The 22025-nt window shown below is 45.3% G+C and overlaps 1 protein-coding gene across 3 annotated transcripts in view; it reads right to left on the bottom strand.

Moving 5' to 3' along the window:
* The window catches only part of rictor (rapamycin-insensitive companion of Tor), a 149900-nt gene that overhangs the window by 124287 nt on the left and 3588 nt on the right, over positions 1 to 22025 (bottom strand). For all 3 annotated transcript variants that reach the window (XM_089587658.1, XM_089587669.1, XM_089587681.1), the window contains exons 6-9: positions 21817 to 21884; positions 16830 to 16897; positions 9161 to 9243; positions 1817 to 1904 (exon numbers count right to left, since the gene is read on the bottom strand). In XM_089587658.1, coding sequence (XP_089443784.1) covers positions 1817 to 1904; positions 9161 to 9243; positions 16830 to 16897; positions 21817 to 21884 — 307 coding nt within the window. The remainder of the gene's footprint in view (positions 1 to 1816; positions 1905 to 9160; positions 9244 to 16829; positions 16898 to 21816; positions 21885 to 22025) is intronic.

Raw genomic sequence — 22025 nt, 5'->3', positions numbered from 1 at the left:
GCATCGTTTCCTCTCTTCCCTACCGGCCCCCTCGGAGAAAAGGGAGTGGGGAAGAGGCGTCATCACGTAGGCAGCCCTCCTTTTCCCCAACTGAGATGTTGGCAAGCAGCCCAGAAGACAGTTGAGAGCGAGAAGCTGGACATAACACCTCGGCGGCCCAGGTGATCCAAACTGTTTTCCTGTGCCTGTTTCCCGTGCCTGCCATTGCAGCTTGCGCGCGACTGAGGGAGGCCATCCCAATTTGGGAGATCAAAATAAACGCCTTTGCCTGCTCTTCAGTGGTGTTGTTCTTCCCGGCCACAGCTGTGGTCAAACTAGCGGAGTGGCTTTGGCCCTGAGTGCAGGGTCCAAACCGCGCTAGAAGCCCCACAAGGTTAACTAGGTGACGCCCAGTATGCTACCCTACATCTTGGAAGGGGGAGAGAGAAAAGAGAGATCACTTTTTCACGTGTTTGTAACTAACAGGGCACACTGGACACACTCTGAACCTTGAACTCAATGCCGAGCCTTTCAAGAATTTTAAAAGAACCTTCACAGCTGTCCTCTGCAATGAAGGTTTAGTCCGGAGACCCAAAAATCTTGGCTTCTGTAATGAGACGTTGCAGCCAGGAGGACAGGCTCAAACAGAGGGCAATCACACAGTAGGTGCTTAACTGTCTCACTGAACCCACAGTTCTCATTCTCACTTGCATTGCGACTAAGGTAGTGCCCTGCTGCATAGGTTGGGACAATACTGCTGTGTGTTTCAAGTTCCCTCTTTTTATAGCTTTAAGCTGTCCAGTGGCTTTTGTAAGTGCTCGCGAAATGCTTTCCTTGGCTGCCTAATTGATTGGAAAGATAAAAAGAAACAGTGTCTCAGAAAAGAGAAAAAACAGTGTTGCAAGGTCACATGCTGTGTTTCCTCCAATCCAAGCTTCTGTTTTGGTTTCCCAGCCAATCCGCAGTTTTTACTTCTTTAGTTGTCTGATGTCTCCACAGAGGGTCTCCCATGACTAGAAGTTCCAACGGCGACATCCACTTCGCGTTCGGTTTCTTGCCGCTCTGCAATCATGTCTTGAAGAAAGCATTTGTAGGAGCTTTCGACAGCAAACGCAAGCCACCGTCTCGTGAAAAGAATTCTTTTCTACTGTGCAGATAACAAACTTGGTGAGAAGTTACTTTATTAAATCACGAATCCAAAACAACACAAACTGAAAAGCCTTTTTTTGTGAAAATCTTTTAGCCCTGCATCCCCCTTTAAGGGGAGACGCTCCCCGAGAAAACTTTTTCTTTAATAATGAAGTTAGCGGGATGACATTTGCATCATCATCATCATCCTCAGCCTGACTACGCCCACTGCAGGGAAAAGGCCTCTTCCATGTCTCTCTAACCATGACCTTTGCCAGTTGTGGCCACCATATCCCCGCAAACTTCTTAACCTCATCCGCCCACCTAACTTTCTGCCGCCTCTGCAACGCTTGCTTGTGAGTGACATTTGCACAGTTGGTATAACTAGAGCTTCTCTTATGACGTATGTAATTAGCTCTCTGATATGAAAAAAGAAGGGAAATGAGGAGCTCGTTATGACATATACAGTTGCAGGTAACTGTTGGCTTCCTTCGTACCTATTATTTTTTTTTATAGTTACAGCAGTTGAATTTCTGTGCTCTAAGAAATGTATAATGAGCATCCTTTCTGTGCACATAATTTTTCTTAAAAGAAAAAAAAGAGAATTAGTGTTTTCTTTTGTGTGCCAGTCCTTCCTTTGCCACGAAACTGTAATGAAAGTATGCAGAGACTAGTTATGCAAACAGCGAAGAATGTGCACAAAACTCACCAGCCGACCTCATTGCCGATTCAAAATCACTTGTCCACTCCGGAGCATGCAGGCAGAAGACGTCAAACAGCAACTCGAGAATGTTCTTCTGCACAAAACAGAGAGAAGCCCACTCACCTCACTAATCCAAGTGGTGCAATAAGGCAGTGAAGTGTGCAGTCAAAACAGCAAACGGGCACAATACAGAAGAGCGCGGACATTAAAGTTCAGCTCACACGGCTAGCACACATTCAGGGGTGACAATGTTTAGCCCCAAAAATATTCCTGTTTTAGGCTTGTTTGGTAGCTCAGTTTCTTCGCATTCAAATATTTTAGGTCAGGGTTTGTCGACACTCAAAATACATTTTTAGCCACCTTCTTTCCTTGCATGTGGCAGAAAAGTGTGCATAGCTCAACCAGGTCACACGCAATTTCACCACTTATGCCAAAAGTTTTATCCTCACCGCTTAGAAAACATCACGTCTGGTTCCCTACTTTCCCCAATGCAGCTAGTAAACGTGCTTCATGCTAGGCGTCTCACATTAGTACGCACAGTAGGGTAGCCACGCGGTCCACAAATTACTCAGACCATGCGCCCATCAACAACGCTTCCGAGCCTGGCAACTCTTCAGATGACCCTTGATGATGGCACTTCACATTCTAATTATGAAAATGTGCTAAGGATCAAAATGCCCAAGCAGTCGGAGGTCTCTGCCCCGACAACTTCAGATGCACAACGTAACAAACGAAAAAAGAAAAGCTGCTCCAATCTCATAAATTAAGTGAAGCAGCCCAAAAAACACCAAAAGAACAAAGAAGGAGCCTGCACTGACCTGGCTGGGTGATAATGAGTGACAACGAGAAACACTGTAACCAGGCGCGGCAATCACCTTGACAATAATTAATGCGAAAGCATTAAAAAAGTCTCTCCAAGCGGAAACGACAACCGCTTTCACGCATGGCATGGGGCATACGAACCTTGGTATGCCACCTTGAATATAGTTAACCTTGAATATAGTGAACCTAAGTATGGCCCATGGATGTAATGGAACTTGACCTCATATATAATGAACTTTAGAGCACCAACCTAAGACATGCTAATGTATTCAAACCATCCACCGAGAAACAGCCTAAGTTTTTTTTTTTCTCAAAACATGCTTGTCTATGTTCTTGTACCTTTCTCTGAACAAACTACTGGACTGAAATTTTTCACTAGCAGCAGCAATGACCCAGAAACAACTGGAATTGCAGTGAATAGTTTATTTTTTGTGCTATTGATAACAAAGTGCGGAGATTTCATTTGGTGAAAAACACAGTAAAATTATAAACCCAAGTATTTATTGTAGGCCAATAATTTCAGTTTTAGGAGCACTGAAATAAAAGGCCCTTAACACAGTCATGATTTCAGAGACGTATGAAAAGCCAATTTACAGAAAACGATACTATGTAAAAAAAAAAAGATGAAAATTTTCTTCCAAAATCTCCTCTTTTATTTCTAACTATACTCTTTCTTTGAGTACATGTGCAAAATTTCATTAAAGGTGCACTGAAGAGGAATCTGAGCTTGCATTTTTACCACTGGAACTCGATCTACACGTGCCGAACATCCTTAGAAACTTGAGTTATTGTCGTGTGCGGGCAATTTCCATAATTTAAAAAGCATTAAACATCCCAGCTCCCGCCTTTTTAATTCCCCGCAGACGGTGTGAGGAGTGGACCAACCTTTCAACCTCGTTCTGCCATCGGCAGAGTGATACGTAGCGATCGGCGAAAGCAAAGAGTCAACGGGCCTAATTTGCAGATATGTAGTCTCTGACTAGACCTATTTATTCACAGAAACCTAAAAAACGAAATACCTAAAAGTGAAAGCAATGCCACCAAGCGACTGCCTGAAAGGCACTCCATGCGTTGGTCAACTCTCCCCACGGTGTGCGGGGAATTCAAAGAAAGAGGCGGGAGCCGGATGTTAATCCAATTTAATTTAAAAGAAATCGGCTGCACAGTGCAATAATTCGAAGTTTCTAAGAATGCTTGGAACGTGTAGATCGAATTCCCGTGGCAAAAAGACGAGTTCAGATTCCTCTTCAGTGCACCTTTAATGTATCATTCATTACACATCTCTTACATTATATTTTACTAATCACACTTTAAATGCCTCTCCCTGACTTAAGAGGCCAATCTCCTTAACCATACTGATAATAATGCCTACAGGAAAATGCCCCAAACTTTAATTGCCTGCCCCTGTTTTGTGTTTAAAACTCTTAAATTTAACTCGCCATGAAAGGCTAGAATTGCAGCAACGAGGACTAAAGTCGCCTAATATAACATAACATATTCATTTTTAGATGTTGAATATGAGTTGAAAGGCTTGCGTTAAGCAAGTATAAGTAGTTTCATATCATTGCTGTTTCTTCACGAGCTTATCTGTTGCTGTTTAAGTACAGGCGACACTAAGCGAAACAGTGAGCGGCAAATATCCTATTCTCCAAAGCCACTGCCCGCCAGTAACAAAAAACGAAGTGATCCATGGCTTTCTACATTTGTTTTCAACAGACCGCAATGTGCAGCTGTCAGCTGCTACAAATAAGACCACCTCATCTGCAACAACGAAAAGAAAACAAGGATTTGTGGTTGTCAAGTACCCGGCTGGAAAGTATGCGTGGTTCGACATTTGTTTTTTGGCCAAAAATGCGATTTAAACCGCTATGCACATGTTTAAGGCTTACCTTAGCTGGCTGCACAATCAAACGACAGCAAAATCACCATACTTTGCTCTGAATAGCAATATGTTTCATAAAACTGCGAGTGGTAAACCCAAGCAATGTGTGTGCTTTGTATACAGCGCATTTCTCCTGACTGTCTCCTGTGGTGGCCACGTCATATCCGTGCTCAGTTCTTAATCCACAGGATCAAGGTATTTTCATGCGTGTTCTTGTTGTTATAAGTGCTGCCACGCAAACTATTTCATGCTACATTACACTGAAAATCACACTTTGTTTGCATTTTTTCTCCAAACGGCTGCTCCCCGGGACTAACTGCTGCACCCCTTTCCCAGGAGGCCAAAAGTTGCAGTTCGTCGTGAAGACGACTAATGGTTGTAGCAAATCAGTTGGTCCCCAAAGAGACCAACATCTCGTTTCGTTTCGCCTAAGAGTGTACAGCGCTCCGTCCGTGAGAACGTCACCACCCGCTTTGTTTACTTCCGGTGGTTGCCCCAGCTCACCGCTATTATTGTTTGGTTTGGTTTTATGGGGTTTAACGTCCCAAAGCGACCAAGGCTATGAGAGACGCGCTATTATTGTGAGCGCACTGATAGGCTTTGAACCCTGTGTAGAAACGGCAACAACGACTCGTCACCCGGACAGGTGGCGGCGCAGGGGCTTGTCCCCTTCCCTCACAGGCAGATCAGACGGCTGTCCCCACACCAAAAGCGCTGGTCATGTCAGCAGCGAATGGCAGTGCTGGGCTCCCTGTTGCTCGCCATACTAGTGAATGTACCATATTTACACGATTGTAGGTTGACCCCCCATATCTCATATCAGGAAAAAAAAACTTGGAGGTCCCTTAAGATTCCCCTTTAATAGCAGAACGCGATAGCATTATCTGGCCGCCCCAGACCTCAGATGCTATCGGCTGAAGAGCGCAAGCATGCCCGTAGGCACATTCCAAAACTAAAATGTGTTAGCCACTGGACTACTCGTCCAGACTCACGCCATCGTCCTCACTAGCACTGTCGCCGTGATCACGTCACCGTCCTGCGAAATTCCGCACTTCACATACAGCCACATCCCAAAATCACGTGGAACAGCTGGAAATTTTGCCTCGCTGCAGCTGCCACAACCTTATCACCCGCTCCAAGACATCGACCTTGAGGGCCGACACGCAGTTTGTTTCTTCAGCATAAAGAATGACAGCCATCTTGAATGTAGCCATGAAAGAGCGCCGGACGCTCTTTCCCAGAGCACAAATAATGACTGACAAAGCACTATGTTAAAAACTGGTAAAACGTGACGGGCAGTCGTCAAATGCCAGAGCCAAAAGTAATTACACATGAGAAGTGTTGGCTCTTCCGTCAGCTACCCACACTCCAAGTAAAAACTTGGAGGACGCTTATTGCGTATTTAAGAGTAGAACGTGATAGCGTTATCGGGTCGCCCACAGCCATGCGCGGGGAGGGTGGAGGGGTACCAATTCGCTGCTTATCCACAGCTGCCATCGGCTGTCGCGCGCGGACACAGGGTGCCGGTTCTGTGCTTAACAGAGCAGCTGCTCAAGGCCAGCACCAAGAAGGATGCAACGGAGCCCCTCAGCAAAAATGCGCCCATGCTGTAGCATCCCTGATATTTCGTTTGTCTTGCTCTTATTTTGGTTTCCACTGTAAGTCAACCCCCCCCACTTCGGATTTTCAAATAAAAAAAAAGAGGTCGACCTACAATTCACTATGCGCACCATGCCACTATGCGCACATCAATCAGCACGAAAATTTTTTTTTAAAACGTGCTTTTTAGCAATTAATAATAAATTGCCAGCTCCGTTTCAAGGTCTCATACTTGGTGTGAACGCTCAAAAGCATTTGTTCTACACAATGAACACATTTACCAGCAACTTTGAATCCATTTCAATGCTCTTTTAAACGCTAATGACCACTGCCTGTACTTTCATTAGTTAATGCTGTTGTGCAAAACTGTTTCTGGGAGCTTTTTTGCAGCCACTCGACTTTTCGTGCTTTGGACGATTCAGAGAATCTTGCCTCAGTCTCCGAGATCGTATGCTTACATTTCATGACATAACTTAAGTAGACTTCTATATCCCCCCTCACATAGTTCTCTCACCAAACCCCAAGAGGTTGCGCGGAGGCAACTCCAAATGAACACCTTCCCCAACCCCAAGATATGTGCCCGCACATACGCTGGGGTCTACTCCCCTCCCTGCCAACTATGTGGCAAACATGCCACTCTATCCCACATACTCTGGACTTGCCCTCGGGAGTCCCCTCCTTGAGGCTTGCAGCTCTTGAATCCAGACCAGTGGGAGGTCTCATTGCTCAGTTCCGACTTGGACACACAGAACTGGGTTGTGACAAGAGCCCTCAAAGTCTTCGAACGCCACGGGCTCATGGCCACTTGATGGGGCTATAACCCGCCGTCTGCTACATTTGTCGGCGGAAATAAAGTTTATCCTCCTCCTGGACGATTCAGAGCTTTTTTCCAGTCCCTTAAGGTCTTAACTCTTTCGCTACCGCGCCATAGGCCATCATTCGCATATGATCGATTCAAATCGCCCGCGGAAAAAAGCTAATTTTTGAGCGTCGTGGACGTGCTCCGCCATCTAGTTAGCAAGCTCAACAACTGCTCTTTCGATTGCAGCCTTGGGTTCAGTGTTTTGACTTGAGGGGGCGCCGTGAAAAATAAAACTTTAAACGGCCGCAGCAGCTTCAGCCGGAGAAAATGGCGTCCGCGTCGCCGTGCGCTCCGCGAATGCGAAAGCTGACGCCGAGCACGTCGGCCAGTTTCGGTTTCGTTTTTTGCGATGAAAGCAGCGGCTATTAGTCGGGCAACAATGTACAAACGTCGGATTTCGGTTTCGACAGAGAGACATCGCCTCGGGTGCCTGGAACGTCAGCGTAAACTTGCGTTCAAGTTCTGTTTTCGTTCGCTGTGTGTTTTCTGCGGAGCATGCGGTTTGTAATTGATGACAGTGGTTTATTTTTGTGCTTCAGGGTCTTCAAAACGTACGGCGAAAACAGTTTGCCAAATGCTAAAGGTCGCATTGCGTTTTTCAACCAAGTCGACAGCTAGGTGTCCATATCGGCACATCGCTGCGGAGCGGGGCTCGGAGTTTCTCGACCTCTCGACTTTTTTTTGATGCTCTTCACGAAGGAAATGATGAAGACCGTGTGCGGAAACACTAATAAGTAAGCATGGATGAAGATTTTGAGCAAGCAAACATACGCTCGGCGTGACGGCTCATGGGAAGACCTGAATCTGTTCGAGATGCTGACGTTCATTGGAATCATCATATACATTGGAATTGTTGACCTGCCACGACTAAATCTCTACTGAAATACCAGAATAATCTATTCTGGCCATTCAATTCATTTCTCAAAATTGGTTTTTCGCTTTTTTGTTTGTTTGTTTTTTTGCACATAATGGACCCGGATGATTCAGTGGCGGCTGCATCTATTGGCAAGACTTGGAAAGTGTCCTGGCTTTTGAACTACATCGATAAAACTTATTTCATCAATCCTGATGTTTCAGAGCTTGCCTAAAATACCAAATTTTATCGGCTGGCTTCCAGGGAGCAGCTCATTCAAGAAATCTTCGGGTATGATGAGGGAATAGAAGTCCACGCCCCCAATCCTCCCATACAATCCATTCAACACCAACCGAAAAAAAAAAGAAAAAAAAAAGAAGAAACTGCAAGCTCGGCTATCAGAGAACAAGGAAGGAACAAAGATAAAATGTTATGTGAAGCACCTGTCAGTCTACCTCTGCTTCACATCTTCAACCCTGATTGCTCTTCACAGTGGCACCACAGTCATGACCCCTGACTTGACAGGCCATGGAAAGTGCAGTAATTTTTTCTCATAGCTGAAACTGTAAATAATGACAGCTATAAACATGTGCAACAGTTTGTATATTCCAGTTTTCCTCTAATCAAGTTCTGGCTTAGTGCAGCCGGTAGTTTTTGTTTTTGCTATATACTTTTTTTGTGTTTTCAGAAAATTTCACAAATAAATGTTCATTTACTTTTGCACACACAACTGTTCTGTTTGTTTCATTCAGAAGTGTAACAAATAAGCTACAATTTCATGCATTGCAATACGTGCTGGGTGTGTTAGTTCTTGTGAAAAAAATTGTTCTTTCAGTACACTCCAAATCGTCCATTTTTCCGTGGTAGCGAAAGAGTTAATGTGGGTTTACTCTATTGCAAAACCAGCACACTACTGATAACTTTTTTCAACCACACTTGAGTAAACAAGCATTTCACTGCCTTTCACCCATATTTTACATTGTGCATTGTGCTAAACACTTTCTTAGAGAAATAGATACAAAATATTATCTTTATGCATAAATATTGATAAATCAAATCACATTCAGTCTTTGAGCATATTAAAGTGCACTTCTAATAATTCAAACAGAAATCTCTGGTCCCTTGAAGTTTGAATTAACCTGAGTCTACTGTATACTTAAAATATTTTTAATAGGTCCTGGGTGACTTCAAATAACGCTGGCTTACTGTAGACATTTCTTCGGGCATTTCGCTGCCTTTTGGCTTCCATTCTGCCTAACTGCCGACTTTTCTGATTTAGTCATATCCAGGTTTAAGAGTGCACCCACCTAAATAAAAAAGAATAAATCTCACCCTTGTGTCAGGAAGTGGCAGGAACAGCACTTCAACTAAAGACTGCAGGCCAGATGGTGGAGGCTTGCAAAAGTACACCATCCCTGGATAGCAAAAGAAAATCTGGCAATCAACATCCAGTAGGCTGGCAACAACCAGCAATGCCTAACAAAAAAACTGCCGGTCCTGAAAAACAATCCGTGAATGTGCTTTCACCACTCTAATAGCCCTGTCACACGGCACTCCTCAAAGGCATTTCCAGCAAAGGTACCTCTTTTCACCCAAGGAGCAAAAGCTCAAAGTGGCCTTTGCTGCCAAGACAGTGAAGAAGAGGAAGACTGCTGGGAGTGTGTGCAAGGGGACGTTCTGGACTGCATCTTGGTTTAGAGTGCACTCATTAAAGCCCCCTCCTAATTGTACAAGAGTTCAGCCTTTGGATGCCTGACCGCTGCCCAACATGGGGCATTCTATTCATTCACTGAGCACGGACATTTATTCTTATTGCTTTTAAAAGAACTTCAGCAGCTATCACCAGCAGCAGGTTTTGTGCATTGTCACCAGGGGCACTCAGTGTTGCTGCAACGATTTTACTGTCTTGAAATCTGGGCATACTATACAAACACTAGGGCGTGCAAAAGTATTCAAAATTTCAAATACAAATCGATTTTGTTTGCTGTTCGGTTCATATCCACTTGCGAGAAATTAATACTCGACAACTTTCGAATATTCGAAAATTCCCAAATATTGCAAAATTTTCTAATATTCGCCAGTGATCTTATACTACGCCGGCTTCCATAAATTCGGCCATGGCAAAACCGCAATATCTGGGCAAATTATCCAATTCTAATCAAGTTCAAAGTGCCAGGAAAACAATACAAGTGCGCTCTCCATTTTTTTTAGGCATTTATCGTGTGAAATGATTGCATCCGGCTGCTGCTAGGCTTGACCTAGAGCGAAATTCCGCAAGTTGACTTTATCACGTATGACACCTGCTTGCTGTGTATAAATAAGATGGCCGACCACTACTTCAAGCAATTATAATGAGAAAGTGTGGTTATTTCTTTGGTCCTTCCATAATGTGTTACATAATGCCTACACCCATGGCATTTGTCCTGTCGCCTTCACACTCTATGAGCGTAACCTCTGCCACGTCAACTACGATATGCGGGAAAGCCCACTTGCCGAACTCTGCATGAGGCTCCCTTAGGAAAGGTGTCACAACAAGGCATGCGACTGTGTAAAAATCCTGCCCACTGCATGGTACATTATGACCCATGCACCTCCTAAGTGGGCATAACAGCAGGCGTGACAACAATCGGAGGGCCCCTGTCACCAGGCCAGACAAATGGCCTAACCACGTAGCTTTGGTTCCCAAGCTTGGCCTGCGGTGACGGCAGCTGTCAGCCCGCGCAATCGACCATCGTCCAAACCCAGCTGGTTTTGGAGCTGGTTTTCGATGCCGACTAGCCCGCTGCTGATAATTATTTTTTGTATTTAGAAGCAGTCTCACTGTTTCAACACTGATGTGCATTCTCCTAACATCCACGCTGTTCTTCCAGCACGACGAAACTGCGCGCTAACCATAAATTTTCCAGTGTTTGTGCGATGAAGCTTCCTCATAAGGCTTCACCGCATTTTCAGCATTTTTTTTCTTTTTTGGGGGGATGCGGAGAAATTTATAAATCGACATTCAAGCAATATCGGCATTTCTTCCGGTCCCTTGAAATCCGTATCAATAAGGCGTTGCTAGCCATCATGTTATGCAGTAAACTTAGATATAGTAAAGTAAAACTGCGGTCCCATTTCCCTTCCATAGAAGATTGTACATTTTTTTTCCGGTTATAGTAAATTTTTTTTTTTTTTTTCAAGAACAGCTACAGTAAAGAGCATGTGGACATTGCGATGTACTTCCCGTGGAGTGATGACAACATGGCACTCACGAGGCCAATATTCGGATGCAAATTGATATACCAAAGATGATAAAACGGTGATCTTTGAGGTAGCTTCACCACCATGCTCAGAAGTTCTGAGGAGAACCCAACTTTTAGAAATCCTTGGGGCCGTGACGCAAAATGGGAAAAAAAGTAAAGCCAGCTGTGAACACAGAAAGAAGGCGGTGCGGGTGGCTGAGAAATGAAAGACAGGCAGTGAAGAGTAGGGCAGAGAGAGAGAGAAAAACTTTATTATGGCAAGTGTGTTCAGACCCCCCTTGGGTCCCTGAACCACCGCACGGTCCCACTCTACGTCTGAACGTTCATGTGGTGTTTGTTCATGACGTCGGTACCCCGAAGCACCGCAGCAAGCTGCGATGGCGGGTCCACAGACGAGAGCACGACCTCCCAGTCCTATTAACTTGATAACGCGGGCTGTCCCTGCAGGGCAGGATCAGGAGGGCAGCCGAAAAGGATGTGCGAGAGTGTGACGTGAGGGTCGCCGACAGAGAGCATGCAGGGGAGGTAGCACAGCAGTGAGCTAGCAGCTGAGGAGATGAGAGAGAGCGGGTCTGGAGGCGTCTCCAGAGGATCTGTTGGGAGTGGGTAAGAGAAGGGTGTGGAGGAGGGTAAGTCTGACGGTCCAAACGGGGCATTTGCGTGAGCTCTGCAAAGGTGTGCGCCTGTTCTCTCGAGAAGCCTGGACCGAGGCCGTCCTGAGCCCGCAAATCAAACCTCGGGCCAATTTATCAGCAGCCTCGTTTCCTGAATTCCCAGAGTGAGTCGGCACCCACTGGAGCTCAACCCTGCGTGGTAAGTTTTTGGTGGGGGTGTTCCATAACTCCCAAGCAGGGGCATGAATCCTGCCTCTCGCGAAGTTGAACTGAGCCGTTTTGGAGTCACTAAAGATGTAGTTTGCATTGGAATGTACAAGGGCTAGGGCGATGGCAGTTTCCTCTGCCTCCTCAGGCGTAGAGCCCGAGGGAAGGCGGTGTGTGAGGGGCAGTGCTAGGGCTGGATGGTAACCAACTGCTACAGCTTCATGCATTGTGCATGCACCCAAATGGCGTCCTGGACTTGTCCGTAATACTTGTGAAGGGCCTTTGTGCGAGCAGTGCGGCGAGGGATGTGGTACTAGGGATGAACGTTCCGAGGAAGGGGCTTAACAACGAGGGGGGTATGAATGTCTCGAGGAATGGCTATAAGGGATGATTGATTACCGGGAATGTTAATGCGAAGGGAAGCTAGGATATGCCTGCCAGTTGCGCTCGTGGCAAGTCTTAGATAGTACTGTGTCTGAAGGTGCGCGTCTACTAGTTCCTGAAAGGTGTTATGCATGCCTAGTTCAAGGAGTTTGGCTGGCTAGTGCTCCGAGGTAGCTTTAAGGCTGCCTTGGTTGCTAGACGAATCATGGCGTTCACTCGTTCTGTTTCCATGCGGTTCAGCTTAAAGATATGAGGCGGCGTATAAAATGCGGCTAAGTGTATCGCTGTGGTCATGAAATATCGCTGTGGTCATGAAAATATCGCTGTGGTCATGAAAAACTTTGCTTTTCACTTGAAATTAAACTCGCTTACATTTGTAGCTGCACTGTCACTGTGCAAATGCAATACTTCCTTAAGACAAATGAAATCGAAAACGGGATAACGTGTGATAACTGAAAATAAATAATATCTCATAAAGGGACAATAAAAGCAGAATGGAAGGTATTTGTGAGCGTTTCTTTTATAAAACAGCACTGTGTTTAGTAAGTAGCCAATTAATTACCAAAGAGCATCCTCAGAGCCATGCTGTCCCCAACAACTGTTATAGTAAAGACCCAGATATAGTAAAGATTTCTGCTGGTCCAAGCCAATTTACTATACAGGGGTTCTACTGTATTTAGCTGTCAGACAAGTGTCATTTTATGGATTTTATTTTACATGACCACATTACAGGTTGGATACTGTTTTGTTATCTGAGCAGGCAGTATACATTTCTGTGCACATCGTGTTTTTTTATATGATATTCAGTCAGTCTAGTTTCATTCATTTCAGTTGAAAAGAACACGCACAGCTGTGAAAAACATAAGTGCCACAGCATTTGCCTGTATATCTTTTTTTGAAATACCATATTTACTCGAATCTAACGCGCACCTTTTTTCCGATATATCGGGACCAAAATTTGGGTGCGCGTTAGAATCGAGTACGACCCTAAATCTCTGATATCATATCGCAACCGGCATTTCGAAATGGCCACCTCGTACGCACTTCGAGCCTAGCTGCCTATGCCTAGCTGCAGTAGCGTCCTCCATGTGCTGTGGTACATGTGCTTAGGTTAGTCGACCCGTTTTCTGCATTTGATCTACCAGCATGGACGTGCCGACAGCGAAGATATGTCGAGTTCATCATGATGCTGCATTTAAAAGGAAAATCACGTGTGAAGAGACGGACGGAAATCGGGCCGCATCACGCGCATTCGCAGTTCCAGAAACACGCGTGCGGGACTGGCGCAAGCAGAAGGAAAGGATTTTCGCCAGCAAGGCTACACGAAACGGTTTCAGTGGACTGAAGCAGGGCCAGTTCGCCGAAATAGAAGAGCAGCTCGCAGAATACGTTCAAGAGCAGCGAGTGGCACAGCGGCCAGTGACGACCGATCTGCTCAAAGTCTGGGCGATGCAGTGAGCCCTACAAACAGGGCTAATGCAGAGCGACTTCAAAGGTGCTGGCTGTCAAATTTTATGAACAGAAAAGGCTTTTCTCTTCGAAGGCGGACGGGGATATGCCAGAAGTTGTCTGAAGGATATGAAGAAAAGCTGCACAGTTTTCGGCGGTTCGTTTTGAGTTTGCGCCACAGGAACGGCTACCACCTCGGCCAGATTGGAAATGCCGATCAGACACCGCTCTACTTCGACATGCCTGCCACCACAACCGTTGAAAAGAAGGGGGCGAAGCAAGTGCGCGTGTTGTCTTTCGGCCACGAAAAAACACGCATCACCGCAATGCTTTGTTGCACCGCAGATGGACACAAGCTGGCCCCGTGTCTTATATTCAGACGCAAGACGCTCCCGAAAGGAATCGCGTTTCCGAGTGGCGTGATTGTGCGCGCAAATGAAAAAGGTTGGATGACTGCGGATTTGGTCGCTGACTGGATCGACCACATGTGGCGCAAGAGACCCGGCGGCAGTTTGGGCCTGCGTGCGATGCTTGTGCTCTACACGTTCCGGTGCCATCTCGACCAACGCATCAAGGACAAGCTTACTGCGTGCAACACCGACCTTGTCTTGATACCCGGCAGCATGACATCACAGCTCCAGCTGCTCGATGTTTGTTTAAACAAGCAAGTTAAAGATAGGATTCGGGCGCTCTACACCGAATAGCTCGTGAGTGGCCGCCATGAATTCACTCCCAACAATAGAATATAGCGGGCCTCGCTGCAAGACTTCACTGGATGGGCGAAAGATGTGTGATGCATGATACCGTCTGCCATGGTCAGCAAGGCCTTCAAAAAATGTGGGATATCAAATGCCATAGACGGCACAGAGGATGAAATGCTTTGGTCCATCAACAGTGATAAGGAATTGTCTGACAGCGACGACGAGTGAACCTTGTGCCGGCGTAGTGAAAACAATCTTGGCAAGATAAGCAGTTTCCTTTTGTGTGTGTGTTTTTTATTATCGCAATTTTAGTGCATCGAGATTAAATCTTTGTTTTCCCAAACGAGACAAAGTTGTATTGCTGTATAAAATCGTGAGGCGTGCGGCACTTTTCTTTTTTTTTTTTTTCATGTAAAACGGGTGCACGTTACCATCAAGGAGCTTTTTTTTTTTTTTCGGGGAGGGGGAGTAACGAAAAACGGGTGCGCGTTACAATTCAGGGGGGCACGTTAGATTTGAGTAAATACGGTATTTTTTTTCCGTAGTCTAAATACGTTTTTTTTTTTTTTCCGTAGTGAACAGATGTTTGTTATTCAATTCGATATTCAAAGCCATTTTTTCTTTATATCCACATTTAACTCGCACTAAAAATTCCAATATTCGTGCACCCCCAATAAACACTCGTCCAAAAACAAAACCAGATAAATCTTTCATATTTTTTGAAGAAGTTTTTAAACAGTGTTATACCCCTGCCACACGGCAAATTTAATGTCATTCCCATTGAATGACATTCGTTCAAAACGACATTAGTTTGCTGCCACACGAGAAAATCTAATGTCATTCGATGAAAACGACATTAGGTATCGAATGAGTTCCCTGAACACATTCGCCTGCGACGTCCGAGCTAATGTGTTCCCTCGACACCAGAGACTTGGTGAGAATATACACCGAAAAACACGATTACAAAAACGTCACAAGCACTGTAATATTTCCGCGTCCCTACGATTGTGCTGTCGTTCATTTATGTATATAAAAATGCCAAATAGAATTGGAAAAAAATAAAACTCACTCTCGCTACCAGCCTTGCGTGGTTAACATTCACAACATGGCGACGCCCAGCTCGCCCGCTTCGGACCGAATACTGCGTCGCCGCTGCATTTTTCGACGCGATAGCTTGCTCTAAATGGTTGTATTCGCTTTTATTTTGTGCATTCTCATCCCTCCGTAACAATATAGGTTTAAAATATCAGTCGCTTTTGAGATAAATTTCAGAATTTCTTGATGCTAGGCTTAACTATGTACGGCGTACACTGTCGTCATAGCAACGACCCCGAGCGAAGTATTTCTCCAACTTTGCACTAGAATCTACATTTTCATTTCATCCAATTGATTTACATTAAAAAAAAAACAAAGCCTTCGATTGCATTCATTACTGCCGTTAATAAAACAGAAAAACGTTTTTTCGGCACTCAGTTCAGGAGGTTTGACTTGCTATCGTCTAGATGGCGCCACAGTATGTTATGCTTCTCGCGCGCTACGCTAGTCACACCCAACCACCGTGCTCCCTACCAAAACTGTTGTGAGGACGGGCGGCAGTGCGCGCAAGGTGCGCCCGTAGCATGCGCAAAGCTTTTGCGGACGCACAGCTAATACTGTCTAATTTCACTATAGAGAGCATTTCACAATATGACGTCCGCCATTTGCCTGCCGCCGCTGGCTGAGGTTTGGCTTGGCTTGGACTTGTGGTGGATAGCAGTGATCAACACGTTATTGAAATCAACGTTTTTAAATCCCTCGCACAGCGCGCCTATCTAAATACGTTGATTAAAATGAGGATGAAGATTTTAGAATCGGTTTCCATTAGCAAAGCAATACTTTTTGCAACGTATTGAAGCATACATCGAAATTTTTGTATGCTGTACTCACTGTACTCTCTTTCCATCGCAATCGCCATCATTTGCAAATGACATTAGTTTTTGCCGTGTAGCAGCGCGCAGAAAAAATGACATTAAGTCGAACAAATGTCATTCGATGAGAATGACATTAAATTTGCCGTGTGGCAGGGGTATTAGCTCCACATATTTTTCTTGGCTTTTTGAAGTTGGACAGCACTGCGATCGGAGGTTCTAAAAGGCCTTTAGGCTCCAAAGATCTTGGATGGGCGCCTTCGCCTCCAAGGTCCTTCGTGGCAAAGGCGCAACATTTCTGCTGTGCAGCTTCACTCCTTAAGCCTTTGCGGGGCTCATGTGACAGGATATAAGCTAATCACAAAGTGACTCCTTTGTTCACTTAGCGATTATCAAGAACCATCACACCAACCTCTCTCTACCAAGGATATAAGGCAACGTGTTTAAGAAGCAAGCTTGAGGGAAGCGCACGCCGTGAACAAAATGGAGTAACTTACCCGGCCAGGACCTGAGGACCGAGGTCATGGCTATCCGACTGGACTGAAACCTGAGCACCCTGTCATAGCTGCAAAGCAAAGAAGGAATTACGAACCACAACCACTTGCACACAACAAGGAAGGCACAAGATGCTCTGAGTGGTTTGGTTTATTGGTTTATTTGGGTTTTTAACGTCCCAAAGCAACTCAGGCTATGAGGGACGCCGTAGTGAAGGGCTGTGGTAATTTCGACCACCTGGGGTTCTTTAACGTGCGCTGACATCGCACAGTACACGGGCCTCTAGAATTTCGCCTTCATCGAAATTCGGCTGCCGCGGCCGGGGTCGAACCCGCGTTTTTCGGATCAGCAGCCGAGCGCAGTAACCACTGAGCCACCGCAGCGGGGCGCTCCGAGTGCATTAACATCCACAAGAGGATATGAGGAACGCAGCAGTGGAGAGCAGACACTTGGGCTTGTTGGTGCATCACATGAAGAAATAAGTAGTGTGACCAAATGTGTGTGCCCCATCTGTCCGTGGCTTGGTTGCACTACTTATTTCTTCGTAGTAAAGGGCTCTGGATTAATTTAAACCAACCACCTGAAGTAGTTTAATGTGCATTGACAGCACATGGGCGTTTCATTTCAGCTCCCATGAAATAGGGCTGCCATGGCCACATCAGACTAAGGGACACTCCCATTAACTCACATCCACATCTGTGAGCACAAGTAATTGTGAGAGTAAGACGAGAGTTTTTGTCCAGAGAGAGTTGAGGGAGAGTAGACTGATAGTTTGATGCGATGATACGCATTGCCACCGTCAGACATCGGCACCGTGGACGACTCATTGCCGTTGCCTGCACCGCCCCCGAGCAGAAACAAATAACGCGCAGAGTTGATGCCAATTGGGTACGCATCAACGCTGGAACTGTCACTAATAGTGAAGTGATCGAAGCTAGTGTCCGTGAATGAGCGATACTTCATTTTGAATTCGCGTTAGTGACAAAGCAAAAGATGAAGCCTTTCGTCGCATCTCTTTCTGAGCCTCCACCAAGAAACAAGAGTTATCTGAGGCATCAGCAAGATGGCAAAGAGGCGGCAGAGAGATTCAGTGCATTATGATTATGTTGCTGGTGTATTTCTACCAGTTTGAACTTGTTCCTTTCACATAAAGATACATAGTTGGAAACATTTTTAACACTCTCTCAAAACAACAATTTTGACACATGTGCGATACAGTTAAACCTGGATGTAACGAACCTCCATATAGCAAATTTCCCGATATTATGAAGTTTCCCAATTTTCCAATGCCACCCCCATTGAAGTGCATGTAACAAAGGTGTTGCAGCGGTTGGCTTTGGTATAAAAAACGACTATCTGTAAGCTTGTGCTGAGTTATGAAATTTGGCAGAAAAGCTTCATGGCGATAAAGCACAAACTGACATAAGAGGAGCTTGGAACGCCGTACCACGTGGCACCACAACAGTTGATGATGCTCAAAAGCAGCAAAAAATAGCAAAAAAGAAAGGGCACGAGCAGTGCGCACATATCACTGCTCCGCAGTCGCTTGCACGATTGTGCCACTGATAGCTTGCCCGCATTGGGAGCGGGGATATATGGGAATCCTCTAACTCGACCGCAGTGGCCTCCCCTCCCCTCTCTCCTTCCTTTTCAAAACAGCGCCGCACTTCTGGGGCAGACAAGCCTAACCCCTGGCCTAACCAATGACAGAGCGCAATTTTGATCGCATGGCTTTATTTAATGAACGAAAACTCATTTTGTGGTCAATTTGTCAGTGAACAGAAGAAATCATTGTACTGCTTACCGATTAAAAAAAAAAGAAAAGGTGGAGCCGCACGCTTTTGACCGAAACCAAAACAGTGTCGGGGGAGCGCATATGTACCGAGCAACGGCAAGGCATGATTTGACCTCAATTTAAATGGCAACTCGTGCGCCTTCAGAAATTTAAATGGCTATTACGAAGCAAATACTGATTAATACTGATTATTTCTTTTTGAAAATTCGATGCCGGGTGCAAAATGATCTCGTGACTCTGAATATGAGACAATTGAGAAACAGATTTTTTCGTGAATTATGGGGCCAAAAAAGCAGTGTCCTCCCCTTAGATGAACAGATTCCCAATCTAACCACCGTACAATAAAACCTCGTTAATATGTACCCCCTTAACAAGTAGTTGCGGGTGAAATGTAGCTGTAAGAATTCCCTGGCTTAGCCATGTATTGGCTGACCGCTTATAGCGTAGTGGCTCATGAAATGCCTACTGCGTACTTGCCGTCATTATTTGGCAGGCGCCACGCTGCGACACAAAATGTTTTCCGCCTTTCTGAAAAGCATTATCAACATGCAGACCGTCAGCGATACAACACTGGGGCCATTTCAGCCGTGTTCCGCAAATTCGGCGATGTTCATGTCAATGACGAGCCCAGGAAGAGTGGGTCGCTTTTGTGTTTTTGCGCACGAACGCATCGCTGAGTAATATCATCGCCAGCCCTATCACAGCAACCATCAACGTCCACCCTGCCCAAGTGATCTCGCCACCTCGCACTGCGTGCAGTTGCATTGTGGATGTGCTGCGAATTGTCGACACGCATTTTGTCATGGCATCCTTTGTTCCAAGCTGGTGCTATGCGAAGTGTAAAGCGGTTGTTGCGTCAGTGTGTGTGCCAACGGTCGGCACTATGCTGAAGTATCGCATACTGACAGTGAAGTTGGACGTTATTCATTCTATTGAAAATGAAACAACGAAGAGTGCAAGAGCACGTGCATGCGACTTGGCCTTAACAACAGTCTGCGCCATTTGGAATGCTCGGGAGATGCTGAAAAGTGGGGTTGCATCAGATATGAAGATGTGCCGCTTGAGGGGATCTGCTTTTGCTGACGTGGAAAAAGCTTTGGTGCTGTGGCTTAAAAAGCTAGATCAGAAAACCTGCCAGTCAGCGGGCCCCTTCTCGCTGAAAAAGCTGAAGTGTTTGCAGCCCAGCTGAACTGCGGAGATTTTTCTTGTAGTAATGGTTGGTTGTCTAGGTTTAAGGGGACAGGGTAAGCCCCATCTTTCCCATGTATTTTGGGGCATATTGTGGTGCACTTTTCTCAGCAACTAATAAAGATGGCAGCAAGATGTTCACTTCATTTTGTTCAGAATTTCATCTTCTAGCCACTGTACCAAAAGTATTTTAGTATACGAGAAATGAAATTATTAGCCATTTTTTTACTTTCTACACCCTAATTTGGACAAAATTTTGTATATATTTTTATTTTAAAACAAACAATGTTATTTGCACGCTGATTATTTTGGTACAGTAAATTGCCATATATATGTACTGTATACACAGAAAAAATCAGCCTGATATCTATTGTCATTTCGAAAATAATGGTACCGACGTAACAAAAAAATTTGTTTTGAGAAAACTGAGTTTAAAGTAAAGAAAACCTTCTATCCCTAGGTTTCGACTTAGCCAACTCATTCTGACCAGTTCATTCAGTAGGCACCAGCTGTTTAGTCATCATCTAGGACAGCTTGGCGCTTGTTTTCCTGCCATTTACCTTCTCGCGCCTGTTTTGTCACTTGCTGCGTAGCTTGATCAGCAAAGTAAACTAGACGCCGATCGACTTGCTTCAGCCAGTGGACAGTGTTGCTGCCCGGACTTAGTCCGCATGCCTCAAGAACTTTAGTTCTTGCGATGGCGCCATCATTGAAGGTCAGAACAGCATCTAATGTAGCAATCTTGAATGTCTGTAGTCCCTCAAGGACATTTTTTTTAGCACACTCCCATACGACGTTGTTGAAAGACTCGTTTGGGTTCTGGATGGTTGCCAGAGAGCTTGGATGGTTGCCAGAGAGCTTTCTCTTGCAGCTAAATTCAGTAACATTTCAAGTTTTTTACATTTTAGTAAAAACGGAGAAAACACATCGCTCGTAAATGGGGTGTGTCGCTGACCGCTTTGCTTTCAGATAGCTTTTTCAGGTTGATATAAATTGCACAGAATGAAGAGTGATACATGAAACGATGCAGAAAAGAATGTAATTTCATACTTAGCAAAAAACTAAACATTTATATTTTTCAGATTTTTTGCTTACCCTGTCCCCTTAAAGCATGCTACAACTTAAGTTCAAGGGTGGTGTGCGGAGAGGCAGCACTCGCGGACAAGGAGGGTGTTGAAGAATGGCAAAATGGGCACTGCAAAAACAGTGGGGAAACTACGCCGCAGAAGATGCCTTCAACTTCAATGAGTTGGCGCTTTTCTACCGACTTCTGCCCAACAGAACGCTGGCAGTCAAGGAAAACTGCATCGGTGGCAAGCTTGCAAAAGAAAGAATATTGGTTGCTTTTGCAGTCAACATGACAGGAAGCCAGAAGTTGCCACTCTTCGTGATTGGAAGGTACGCCAAACCAAGGTGTTGTTGGTGTCGAGCAACAGGACAGTCGACTTTGAAATGTTCTGCGAGTTCCACAGCGAGGTTGCAATGTCTCCACACTGGTTGGACAGTAAGATTGTTGCCGCTGTTGCGCCAACCTAAGGCGATGAGGGCATTGAGAAAGAGGACAGCGGTGACGACTCGGCAACAGAAGATTTCAGCCCGACTGTGGCGGAAGCTGCTCAAGCACTGGCGGTTATGAGGGTGTTTGCAGAGAAGATGGGCCGCACAGAAAAGCTTGCCCCCCCTCTCATCAATTCTGAGACTGCTGTTGTCGCCACACGGCTGCCGCAGCGGTATGACAGACCTCTGGTCGGCAGCAAACAAAGTGCACGTACGCACGTGTTTTAGTGGGAATTTTACTGTGCCTTAATTTTTTTTCTTTCGGATAGTGAATAAAAGCAAATTTGTACTAGTTGATTAAGCTGTACTACCAGATAGCATATACTTTTTCTGCGTCCCCACCAACTACATATTAATGGGTTTCACTGTAGTATGACTATTAATCTCCCTACCTTTCAAACAAGCAAGTGAAGAGGGCCCAATAAGAGAGAATGAAGACAAAAGCCTACCCCAAGTTGTTTTCTGGACAGTCCGGTGCATACTTGAAGTGGCTGTCGGTGAATGGGGCCACTAAGTACTGCACGAGACACAAAAAAGGCACAAGCATGAGTTGCCACAGTGCGAAAGATAAGATGCCTCTCATGCAAAAACTGCAGCAGGAGGCAACTGAGGTTTTAATAAATCATATGAATAAACTGCTGTTGAAATCATCAGCTGG

Source organism: Amblyomma mixtum, chromosome 1, assembly GCF_055824585.1.
Source record: "Amblyomma mixtum isolate Tamu chromosome 1, ASM5582458v1, whole genome shotgun sequence".
NCBI lineage: Eukaryota > Metazoa > Arthropoda > Arachnida > Ixodida > Ixodidae > Amblyomma > Amblyomma mixtum.
This window is presented reverse-complemented; position numbering and strand designations above follow the sequence as displayed.